The sequence below is a fragment of the Sphaerodactylus townsendi genome, linkage group LG04, assembly GCF_021028975.2.
Source record: "Sphaerodactylus townsendi isolate TG3544 linkage group LG04, MPM_Stown_v2.3, whole genome shotgun sequence".
NCBI lineage: Eukaryota > Metazoa > Chordata > Lepidosauria > Squamata > Sphaerodactylidae > Sphaerodactylus > Sphaerodactylus townsendi.
The window spans coordinates 153,400,174-153,413,008 of NC_059428.1; the positions used below are offsets into that span (position 1 = coordinate 153,400,174).

The 12,835-nt window shown below is 45.9% G+C and overlaps 1 protein-coding gene across 11 annotated transcripts in view; it reads left to right on the plus strand.

The window, feature by feature from the left end:
* The window catches only part of LOC125431855 (ankyrin repeat and fibronectin type-III domain-containing protein 1-like), a 310,810-nt gene that overhangs the window by 231,383 nt on the left and 66,592 nt on the right, over window positions 1–12,835 (plus strand). For 6 of the 11 annotated variants that reach the window (XM_048495029.1, XM_048495028.1, XM_048495032.1 and 3 more), the window contains one exon: window positions 11,728–11,856. The exons of 3 other annotated variants lie outside the window; for them this stretch is intronic. In XM_048495029.1, coding sequence (XP_048350986.1) covers window positions 11,728–11,856 — 129 coding nt within the window. Of the gene's footprint in view, window positions 1–1,109; window positions 1,522–11,727; window positions 11,857–12,835 lie in introns of those variants that run through there. 2 more of the 11 variants (XM_048495036.1, XM_048495038.1) reach the window with 2 other exon arrangements.

Genomic DNA, 12,835 nt, shown 5'->3' on the forward strand with positions numbered 1-12,835 from the left:
TCTCAAGGGTGTTGTTTTGAAATGTTTGCCTGATGTGTGTTTTCACGAAACTAGGAGCCTCAAGAATCTCAGTGTGGTGTAATTAGAAAAAATGGATAACGGCACTCGTATTTCATGGTGACCGTGAGACTCCTCATTGGTGATTACCAAGGTCTGTCACTGATGATGCATATGAAAAGTCAGGATGAAGGAAGAGTCATTGCACTCACGGTTTGTTCACGGGACCATCAGCATACATGTCAGTTCCTATGGTTTCCTTAGACCTGTTTCCTACTGTTTTCTTCCCACTATAAAGTCAGTGACTGTGGGCCAGGCATTGGACCTAGAGATATCTGCTGGGTCTAGCTACGGAACCCTTAAAATACAGGTGTCAAACTCGCAGCCCTCCAGATGTTATGGACTACAGTTCTCATCATCCCCTGCCATCATCATTATGGGAACTGTAGTCCATAACATCTGGAGGGCCATGAGTTGTCTTGGATCCAAGGTTGTCTTGGATCCAAGGTGTCTTGAGGAGCAGATTGGTTCACAGCCAAGCTACCATGGCTTATAGCCAGGTTAAGCAACAGATAATCTTCAGTTCACATGAGATCTACTAGACCTCTTGGGACAGTCCATGTCGCTTCAACCTGAGCCCTTCTTGGTCCCTTCTTTCTTTCTTTTTTGTTGTTGCTTCTGCTGCCCCAGCTCTGGCCACTTCGTCGATCTTATTGCAAAGAAATCCAGACATGAGCAAAGGAACCATCAGGACATGAGCAAAGGAACCATCAGGGGCAGCAAATGAGACGAAAGGGTGCAGCCCCTCTGGACAACATATCCAGGGAAGAAACTGAATTGGCTGACAGTTTGAGTAACTCTGGATCATAGCTTTACACAGATGGCATAGAGAGTTGTTTGAGCCGTTAAGAGGCAGTAGCTTTTACCCCCTAGGCCTGTGGCTGAGATGGGAGGTATCGTTTGCTATTGACTCTACAACCCCCTGCTGCCTTTTTCTCCCCCTCCCCCTTTATTTTTATTTTCTCTTTTTTTTAGCCCCATACAATGACTTGTTATGTAAAACACCAGAGAGAGAGAGAGAGAGAGAGAGAGAGAGAGGAGGGAGGGAGATTCTTTGGTGTTGGAATCTGAGTCACATGGGGCTGTTTTATTTCCCCCCTCTGCTAATCTCGTTTCTATAGAAACAGGATTGGGGGGGGGGGGAGACAAGCCGAGAGAAAGGGAGAGAGAATTAAGGTGATGGGTGAGAAAATATGGGTGGCAAATGAAGAGGAAGATCTCGTTTGGGGATGGGCTTGAAAGCTGTCCAGAATAGGATGCGTGTGTGTTGCGGGGGGGGGGGGGGGGGGCGAACTGCCAACCATCGGAGCGGGTATTTTGCCCAGCAGATGCCTGGGTCTTTGCCTTGGATGCAGTGTGTGTATAACATGCATTTGGGGGAAGAAGGTGCTTTGGAACATTTTCTGAAGTGAACCCATCCTTCTGAGAAAGAGGGCCAGGAAGAACAGACCCAGCTATTAGCAGGTGAGTGAGAAAGCAGCTGCACTGGGGAGAAGACTCACTCTAGTCATATATTTTGGCACTTGCTCCTTCCTAGAGGCACAGCCAGCTGGCAAAGGGTCCCACTCCCCGGGATCTTGATTGGCCAATGTTCGTTGTCTCCTTCCCCCAACCCACCCACCCTGCAAAACTCTTATGTTGGCACGGGGATAGCATATGGTGATTTGTCTCCAGTTTGTCTAGATGCTTAAATGTGTTTGCATGATGCAGGCTATCTATGGGAAAAGAAGGAATTTGGTTTTCTTTTTTTTTTTGGTTTTAGTTTCTGGATTAATAGGTTTGAGGGAGGACAGGAGGGTCCTATCTTTGTATCCAGTTGCAACTCTTGTCCAACTTTAATGCCCCCTCCCCCACAGCCGTCTTCCCAGTACAGTTGTGTTCCAGAGCTGCTTAGTATTTTTGCCTGCATCCCTGAACATTTACAAGCTCTGGATAAGACAGTTCCACAGGGCTGGTCATCAGTACAGCCAGTGCTGTTCTCACGGGCTTGACTGTGGGATCTGATTGTTGTCCCGATTGCAAAGAGCTTTGCTTACAGGATTCCGTGTGTGTGTGTGTGTGTGTGTGACAGTGATCCTAAGGATTGTGCTTTTGATGAGAGGGGGCTTCCCAATAACTCCTCCAGGGTCACAGGCTGTTTCCTGGGTGATGGCAAACACATGGAGCAGCAGAGGCATAGTGGTTAAAAGCAGGTGCACTCTAATCTGGAGGAACCAGGTTTGATTCCCCGCTCTGCCACTTGAGCTGTGGAGGCTTCTCTGGGGAATTCAGATTAGCCTGTGCACTCCAACACACGCCAGCTTGGGCTAGTCACAGTTCTTCTGAGCTCTCTCAGCCCCACTACCTGACAGGGTGTCTGTTGTGAGGGGGGAAGGGAAAGGAGATTGTAAACCCCTTTGAGTCTCCTACGGGAGAGAAAGGGGGATTATAAATCCAAACTCTTCTTCTTCTTATGTTGACTGTCAAAGTAGCTTTCATGCATCCTGATCCATACCAGCCATGTGCTCACTTCCAAGTGACTGTTAATTGGCCGTATCCAGATGCAGGTATCTGGTGGCTGCTTTGCCTGTGCATTTTTACTGTGCTGACTTGAACTTGTGTATAATAATGGCACACCTCCACATAGAACTTCATAGACTGCATGCAGTGGGTGCGCCATCATGATGCACATAGCCTCTCTGAAGGTGCCGTGCAAACTTTGGTGCTGCCTGCACGGATTCCTGATATGTTGCAAACAGCTGTTCAAATGCATTCGCCTACAGATATTATGGATTTGCTGTGTGCCTTTCCCCCCAAAGCATATAGCACAGTTGCTGTGAATGTTTGGGCTGAAGGGTTATCATAGCGTTCATTTTTGCAATAAAAATTATTCCTGATCTGTGCCGCTTTATGACTGTTCGTTACTTTAAAATATGTTAGATGATCTGGAAGGGAGGAGTGGCAGGTAGAGAGGGTTGCTAGCAAATAATGTGCATATATCCAAAGTCCCGGTATGAGTGTGATTTTTGGAATATTTGCTATTGGCTACTTCCTCCCACTGATTTGAAATCACAGGGTTGCTTGGAGAGCCTGAATTCTTTCAATCCATGTCTAACTGAAGTTGCTTAGGAGTGCAAGAAAAAATACTCCCTCCCCCCATGTAATATAACATTGAAATATGGTTAGACCAGCAGACGAGCAAACTATCCAGCCACTTATCTAGACATATAGTCTATTACATTACTTACATCTTGTTTACTGCAAGATGCAGGTTGCACAGGTGTTTCTGTTAGAGGAGTTGTGGTTTCACTTTGACACCAACAGTGAGCAGTAGGGGAGGCTCTGGAAGTTGGGCTGGTGTTCTACACAGCAAGCCATTTGTAGATAAGAAGTTTGGATTTATATGCCCCCTTTCCTGTAAGGAGGCTCAAGGTGGCTTACAAGCTCCTTTCCCTTCCTCTCCCCACAACAGACACCTGGTGAGGCAGGTGGGGCTGATAGAGTTCTGAGAGAACTAGGACTAGCCCAAGATAAGCCACTCATTCTGCTGCTCAGCTCATACAGTCTTTTCCATACCACTGAAATTGGTGAAATGGAGTGTTTTTTCCACGGTTTTTGCAGAATGAAAAATGAGTGAAGTAAAATCAACAGATTTTACTTGATAGACTGGGAGATATTTGGTGGTAAAGGAAGACTATCTCACCCACTGAGAACACTGTGAGGATGGGGTATCTTCTTTTCCATAATTTGATAGGGAATTTATTTGCTTTTTTTACTTGCTTATATTAACATTAGACTCTTGAACTACTCTTCTAATGCCAAGATGCCATTGAGAACTTGCAATCTGCTACTCAGTTATATGGGCAGGGTGGATTCAAAGTTTGTTGATTTTTGTTGATTGCGTTTGGAATTGAGAGGCGTTTGCTCTTCTGAAGGACTTCATGGCACAGTGGACTGTGGAGGCAATAAACATTGCAAGGCTCTGAAGATCTAGTTTGCACTGTGGATGGTGGCTGTGGAGGGTTTTGTGAACTCGATTTCTTAATTTTTTTAGAAAAGGTACCCTCTTGTTCCTTAAATACAAGATTTAAATGCTGTTGACTACACAGGTTATGTCCCTGAAAGACTTCAAACTACTTTAGACAGCACCTTGTAATTGAACCACTGTATGATGGTCTTGAAGAATGTACATACTTAGGATATCACTGCACAAAGAAGAAGAAGAAGAGTTTTGGATTTATATCCAACCTTTCTCACCTGTAAGGAGGCTCAAGGTGGCTTACAAGCTCCTTTCCCTTCCTCTCAACAGACACCTTGTGAGGTCGGTGGGGCTGAGAGAGTTTTGAAGAACTGAGACTAGCCCAAGGTGACCCAGCAGGCATGTTGGAGCGCGGAAACACGTCTGGTTCCCCAGATAAGCCTCTGCCACTCAGGTGGAGAAGTGGGGAATCACACCCGGTTCTCCAGATTAGAATCCACCTGCTCTTAGCCACTACACCACTTGCCTTTCAGAAATGATGCCAGTCCATACCATGTTCATATTTACCAAACAGCAAGTCTGCTATGTCTGTTGAGCCTTACTGTCAAATGTTGACAGCAGTGCAGCCTTGCAGTGCAGTACTCCAGATGTAAATCCCAATTAGTTCAATGGAGACTTTACTGTTCAGTAAGAAAACTTTGGAACACAACCTCGGTGTAGTGTGTTTTATAACGGGTTTTCGACCTGCCCCTGGATTTATTCTGGAAGTAAATTGCAATGAATCTCATCGGTCCCAATCCTTTCTACCCTAGGAGACATTAAGAGCACATCTTCATCTTACCAGAGCATCAAACTGAAGAGGGAATATTTAAGGTCCACCAAATATCCACATGTCCTCTGTGAGCATGGCTTGTAGGCAGCTGTTACAGAGCAGGGAGCAAGGATGCTAGTCATCTTGGCCTGCACCTTTTCAGAGCCTCATGGGAAGATGTTTGCAGGGAAGCCGTAAGATGTCTCCCTGAAGTATGAAGTGTAATAGAATCTGTTGGATTTGTGTCTTGCCGCAAGGCCGATTTGTGAGTCACAGGGCAGGCAAAGGTCACTGCTGCCCATTTTACTAGGTGTGGACAAATGCATTTCTCTGTGTTCCTTTCTTTGCATAAGTGTGTACCGCTCTGATATGCACAAGCGCAAGTTAAAATACAAACAAACCACTGTCGTTGAAAGGGGAAGTGAGAGGCTAGGTTCAGTTGGGAGAGCCCCCTGGACCTGTTCATGACTCATTCCTACAATCCACGTAGTTAAAGCCTGGTTTATATGGTCCAAAAGACATGATTTTAGGATTGCTTGACACATGAAAGTGTATCCTTCATGCAAATGTTGGAAGAGGTGGATCAGACTTCTTCCTTGGGGGATCCTTTCCTTTGGAGGTGGTTCTAATTTTTCACTGCAGCCAGAAGGCTTTGCATGGATGTAAAACGTGACATTGGTCATGACTCCTCATAGTATGGTGTAGTGGTTAAGAGCAGGTGGATTCTAATCTGGAGAACCGGGTTTGATTCCCCACTCTTCCACCTCAGTGGCGGAGGCTTATCTGGGAAACCAGATGTGTTTCCGCACTCCTACATTCCTGCTGGGTGACCTTGGGCTAGTCGCAGTTCTTCAGAACTCTCTCAGCCCCGCCTACCTCACCAGGTGTCTGTTGTGGGAAGAGGAAGGGAAAGGAGCTTGCAGGCCACCTTGTGTCTCCTTACAGGAGATAAAGGCGGGGTATAAATCTTCTTCTTCTTCTTCTTCTTCTTCTTCTTCTTCTTCTTCTTCTTCTTCTTCTTCTTCTTCTTCTTCTTCTTCTTCTTCTTCTTCTTCTTCTTCTTCTTCTTCTTCTTCTTCTTCTTCTTCTTCTTCTTCTTCTTCTTCTTCTTCTTCTTCTTCTTCTTCTTCTTCTTCTTCTTCTTCTTCTTCTTCTTCTTCTTCTTCTTCTTCTTCTTCTTCTTCTTCTTCTTCTTCTTCTTCTTGGAAAAAAGATTTAGCTCTTTTAAGCAGGGAGGAGCAAATGGTAAGTGTTCAGGTTGAGCAAAAAAACCCAACCCAGTGGCCATCACCAAAGGCAAGAGTATAGTCCAGTGGTGGCGAACCTTTGGCACTCCAGATGTCATGGACTACAATTCCCATCAGCCCCTACAATTGGCCATGCTGGCAGGGGCTGATGGGAATTGTAGTCCATGACATCTGGAGTGCCAAAGGTTCGCCACCATGGGTATAGTCTTTCATGGAAGCGGAGACATTCTTGCCATGTGTTTCTGACAATACCATATTGGGGCAGACTCGAAAAGACTTGATGTACTGAGACCAGTGAAGCCTGTGGAGAAAAAGAGAAAATCTGACAAAATGACGTTAGTAAAAAAAAGGACTGTCTCCTGGCATTGCCCTTTGAGCCACTGCAGGCAATTTTCTTATCTGTTTTCCAAAAGCCATCTGTTAAAACAGAAATGACGATAACATGTTGAGCCAAAGGTTGATGATGTGACCTTAATTAACGTTATGCTCTCTGAGGCCCTCCTGGAACACTGGAAGTGGTATAGTCGCTGCTTTTATTGGGAATGGGGCCGGTTTTATGGCACACTGATAGAAAACAGTGAGTGTTCCTCACAGTGGGATGCTTAGGTGGGTAATCACTGTGCACTGAAACAAATAATTTGAAAGAATAGTTCAGTAGGCATACTAAATATGCACTGCAGACCAGATAGCTTCCTGGTCAGGGTACCAAAGTGCTAAAGAGCCTTCCTTCAAAAGGGGCACGTATAGAAAACAGAGCAGAAGTGAAAATTAAACGTGGTTGGATGTGCATTGGAGTTGAACGACCATGCCATTATTTGAACTGATTCGTTCTGAATCCTTGCTTGTGCTTGGCCTTCCATCAGATTAATCACTTCCGATTGTGCAGAATATTCCCAAGGCTGCATCAAGGGGGGAGTTAATGTGTCTCTGCACAGTCAAAGTGAAATAGGTACGTGGGAATGATTTCTGAGTTAAACAAAGCTGTGTTGTGCAAATAACTGAGCAAGCTGTGGCTGCTGTGGAGGTTCCTAGAGCAGTGGTGGCGAACCTATGGCACAGGTGCCAGAGATGGCACTCAGAGCCCTCTCTGTGGGCATCCGCAGAGCCCCCTCACACACACATCTAGGCTGTCCTGGGCTCAATTATTAGCATTAAACCTAAGACCTACTTTTGGGGAAGCAGTGTGGTAACCCTGTTAAGCGCCGTTAAATCCCACTGATTTTCATGCGAAGAACTAAAGCGCGATCCTTTACCTGGAAGTAAGCTCAGTTGCTGGCAATGGGGCTTGCTTCTGAGTAACTCCTCATGGGTTGTGATTCACCCGTTGGAAGAGTTGCACGGTTGCTTCAAAGCAAAGCCACCGACTACTACCAAGCTTACTCCTGAGTAACGCGCGCCTCAGAGCCAACCGTTTTTTCTAAACTGAAACCTCGGTATTCAGGTTAAATTGCCATGTTGGCACTTTGTGATAAATAAGTGGGTTTTGGGTTGCAATTTGGGCACTTGGTCTCGAAAAGGTTCGCCATCACTGTCTTAGAGGGTTCGGACGGAATGGTCCATCAGCTCCTTGGCCCAACTGAGCTAATTTGAAAGGTGCCTTCACAAGAACTGGAAAAGGAGTTTCCCAACTATACTGCAGCAGTTTGATTGGTATGTGATAGGGGGGTGGGGGAGAGGAAATTTCCAGTCTTGGGTGCAGCTGTTACTTCCCAGAGATGCATCCTAATATGTAAACTATAGCTTTCTGGTGAACCAGATATGTTTCCACACTCCTACATTCCTGCTGGGTGACCTTGGGCTAGTCTCAGTTCTTTGGAACTCTCTCAACCCCACCTACCTCACAAGGTATCTGTTGTGGGGAGAGGAAGGGAAAGGAGCTTGTAAACCACCTTGAGTCTCCTTGCAGGAGAGAAAGGTGGGGTATAAATCCAAACTCCTCCTCCTCCTCCTCCTCCTCCTCCTCCTCCTCCTCTTCTTCTTCTTCTTCTTCTTCTGACGTTAGGACTGTGGTAAGGGACACTTCCCTTACAGGAGGAAAAGGCACGGTATAAATCTAAACTCCTCCTACTCCTACTCCTCTTCTTCTTCTTCTTTGGACGTTAGGACTGTGGTTGCTTCTATACTGCCTTTGGGAGACCTCTTGGGTGAATGTGGATGGTTGTTGCTCCAGGGTATGTGTCATTAAAGCTTTCCCACATGTTAGAATATATTAAAATAAGTATGTATGTATGCGCATGCACACACATACATGCACCCTGCCATGGATATGCAACTTATAATATGCAACTTATCCCTGAAATGAGGCTCCATCCCTGAGGACTGGAAGATGGCCAATGTCACACCAATCTTTAAGAAAGGATCTAGGGGGGACCCGGGAAATTACAGGCCAGTCAGTTTGACATCTGTTCCTGGTAAATTAGTAGAATCTATCATTAAAGATAAAATTATAAAACATGTAGAAAAGCAAGACCTGCTGAGAAAGAGTTAGCATGGCTTTTGCAGAGGCAAATCCTGTCTTACAAACTTACTAGAGTTCTTTGAGGGTGTAAACAGGCATGTGGACAGGGGTGAACCGGTGGACATTGTCTACTTGGATTTCCAAAAGGCTTTTGACAAAGTTCCTCACCAGAGACTGTTGAGAAAACTCAGCAATGAAGGAATAAGAGGGGGAAGTCCTCCTATGGATTAAAAACTGGTTGAGAAACAGGAAACAAAGAGTAAGGGTGTAAATGGGAAGTTCTCACAATGGAGAGATGTAGGGAGTGAAGGTGTCCCCAAGGATCCGCTTTTGGGACCAGTGCTCTTTAACCCCTATTCATAAATGACCTGGAAGTAGGGGTGGGTAGCGTGGTGGCCAAGCTCTTGCGAGATGATACCAAATTATGTAGGGTGGTGCCGAGAACCACAAAGGATTGCTAAGAGCTCCCAAGCGGACCTTCTGATAAATTAGGTGAGTGGGCTCAGAAGTAATGGCAAAAGTGCAGTTCAATGTAGCAAAATGTAAAGTGATGCACATAGGGGCAAAAAAATCCAAACTTCACATACACGCTAAGCAGGGGTCAGTGCTATCAGTCACAGACCAGGAAGGGATTTGTATGCGTCTTGAAGTTGATAGTTCCATGGGAATGTCAACTCAATGCATGGCAGCTGTGAAAAAAGGCAAACTCTATGCTGGGGATCATTAGAAAAGGGAATTGATAATAAAACTGCAAAGATTGTCATGCTCCTTATATAAAGCTGTGATGCGACCGCGACTTGGAGTACTTATGTCCAGTTCTGATGTCACAAGATCTCAAAAAAAAAGGATATTGAGGAGATAGAAAAGTGCAGAGAAGGGCAACAAGGATGATTGAGGGACTGGAGCACCTTCCCTATGAGGAGAGGCTGCAGCATTTGGGACTCTTTAGTTTGGAGAGGAGGCGGCTCAGGGGGGGATAATGATTGAAGTCTACAAAATTATGCATGGCTGGGTAGAAAATGTTGACAGAGAGAAATTTTTCTCTCTTTTCTCACAATGCACTAGAACCAGGGGGCATTCCATTGAAAATGCTGCGAGGGAAGAGAATTAGGACTAATAAAAGGAAACACTTCTTCACGCAACGTGTGATTGGTGTTTGGAATATGCTGCCACAGGAGGTGGTGATGGCCACTAACCTGGATAGCTTTAAAAGGGGCTTGGACAGATTTATGGAGGAGAAGTCGATCCATGGCTACCAATCTTGATCCTCTTTGATCTGAGATTGCAAATGCCTTAACAGACCAGGTGATCGGGAGCAACAGCCGCAGAAGGCCATTGCGTTCACATCCTACATGTGAGCTCCCAAAGGCACCTGGTGGGCCACTGCGAGTAGCAGAGAGCTGGACTAGATGGACTTTGGTCTGATCCAGCTGGCTTGTTCTTATGTTCTTATGTTCTTATGGTGATTTTTAATATATGTTCTGGTGAAATTTCACCCACCTGTGCGGTGCGCCTCGTGTCTAGCTTTGGAAGGGCAATTCAACGAATCCTTTAATCTTTGCCCCTCATTTCTCTGCTCAGCCTCCAAATACAGCAGCTGGCTGAGACTGAAGAACTTGGTTTGACTGAGTCCCAGCTAATGGAAATATGAGTCATTATCACCTAAGCTGTGCCTTGGAATTGCAGGGGAGAAATGTAATGACAGAGAGTTCATTTGAGCTACAGGTTCTATTTTACAGGCTTTAATGAGATGTGTAATTGTTCCTAATCAAATCTCTTCCCTGCCCCCCCTTAGTGCTGGCTTTAGAGCCGAGTTTCGTTTTTCTCCCTTTCATGTTTTTCAAAGCCAAACACCCATTCCTTCCATGAAAGGACAAAAAAAATTGATTTTAGAAATGTAAAGAATGATCTTGAAATGCTGGAGCCTCCTCTTTCCCAGTGGTGATATTTAGGCAGACAGCGTCTCCCTCCAAGAAACTGTCTCTACTCTGCCTTGAGTAACAGCAAATTTACAAGCTGAAAAATAAATCAATAACCCGAGTTAATGAATTGAAGATGTCTGATTTTGAAACGTATCTGAGAAATGGCTAGCTGTTTGCGGTCTATTTCAGTGCTGTAAAGAAAGAGAGAAACCTTACTTTTTTTTGAGAAACATTTCTGAGGTATTTTGTTTGGTTAAAATGTCAAAACTGAGGTATACACACCCTGTGTGTACATACCCAGCGCTTGCTGTTTTTATGTGATTTTTCTCAAGTTTTCCCCTCTACTTGTTAAGTTGGGTTATTCTTTATAGATTTAGTTGCTTATCTGAGCTTGTTCTATTTATGAATTTAGTGTAGTGTAAGAACAAAAGAAAGAGCCTGCAGGATCAGACCAGAGTCCATCTAGTCCAGCACTGCTACTCACAGTGGCCCACCAGGTGCCTTTGGGAGCTCACAGGCAGTATGTGAAAGCAATGGCCTTCTGCTGCTGCTGCTGCTGCTGCTGCTGCTGCTGCTGCTGCTGCTGCTGCTGCTGCTGCTGCTGCTGCTGCTGCCAAGCACCTGGTCTGCTAAGGCATTTGCAACCTCAGATCAAGGAGGATCAAGATTGGTAGCCATAGATCGACTTCTCCTCCATCAATCTGCCCAAGCCCCTCTGAAAGCTATCCAGGTTAGCGGCCATCACCACCTCCTGTGGCAGCATATTCCAAACACCAACCCCGCGTTGCGTGAAGAAATGTTTCCTTTTATTAGTCCTAATTCTTCCCCCCAGCATTTTCAATGCATGTCCCCTGGTTCTAGTATTGTGAGAAAGAGAGAGAAAAATGTCTCTCTGTTAACATTTTCTACCCCATGCATAATTTTATAGACTTCAATCATATCCCCCCCCCGACGTCTCCTCTCCAAACTAAAGAGTCCCAAACGCTGCAGCCTCTCCTCATAAGGAAGGTGCTCCAGTCCCTCAATATGACTCCTGCCTCCTCCATCACTATTCCCATTACTCTTATTTTTGCAACAGTCTTTCCTGCCATTATGCAAAAATCTCTCTGTTACATATATTATCGATTCATTTGAGTATGGTCAGCTTGAGTTGACTGATCCGTAGGGGGGCTTTATTGAGCTTCTGTCTGCTTCAGCCAGCAAGCCTCTCCCCCTCTGGTTCCGCGGATGCTGCTGCAGCAAAGTTAATGCCTCTCCTTTCTGCCCTTCCCCAGGTCTGAGAGCAGCCTCTCTAAGTTCACACACCGATTATCAGTTAAGCAGAAGCAGGAGAAGAAGAGAAAAGCTGAGTATGGCTCAGCTGAGCTGCCTGCCTACCGTCCCAGATCTTTGAGCATTGAATGGTAAGAGGGACAGGGTGGGCCCAACGCAGTGTGGTCATCCCCAACTGTTCTTGTCCCTTGACATTTCTACTGTTGCGCTTTCCCTTGTGAGATCCCACCCACCCCCCACCCCCCCATGGCCCCGGAAGTGCTTTGGAAGGAGAGAAACCAGCATATCAAACCCAACCCTGGTTGGCACTGGCAGCATGGATCTTTTAAGCCTGTGGAAGATCACCTAGAAGGGCGATGGCTGTAAACCCTCCATACAAACCCTTGAGAGTCCACTCTTGCTTTGCTTGCAAAGCAGGGAGAGTTCATTGATTTGCACTGGCAAGATCCCAGCTAAGAGTGTGTCTCAATGCCAGATGCAGAAGAGATGGAAAATCTGTGGCTGGAGGGCAAGTCCCTTTTTCTAGCAGGAGGTATGTGGGTGCTCTGGGTTTGTGCCAGTGACAATATACGGTATGAAAAGAAGGCGGTCCAAATCTACAAACATACAGTGGACCTGTGCCAGGTGATGATGGCTTGCAGTGTTCCCGGAGTATTTGGTGACAAGTGCTGGCCCTTCATCTAGAGATGGTAATAGGCAAGGCATGGCATCCAAGCTGGTTGGCATGGACAGAGAGGTAGTTGAGAAACACCTGACTACATTAGGGGCATACAGATCCTCCAGGCCAGATGATAGGCACTCAAGAGCACTCAAACAACTTCCTAGAGAGCTTGCAGAACCTGTGTCCATCAGCTTGGAGAACGGAAGGTGTGCCCAAGTTTGGAGAAGGGCAAATGTTAGCCTAGTTTTCAAAAAAGGGAGGAGGAAACTTACAGGCCACTCTGACTTCTGTTCCAGGGTAGAGACAGGGTGGATGCAGCCCCAGCTAGACATTTTCATTAGGGCACTTCTGACTTCTGAGTAGACAAGCCAGACTTTCCACATCAGTGTGCAACCACAGTGCAAGAGGACTTCAAACTTGGTGTCTCATTTGGGCCCTCCATGGAGGGT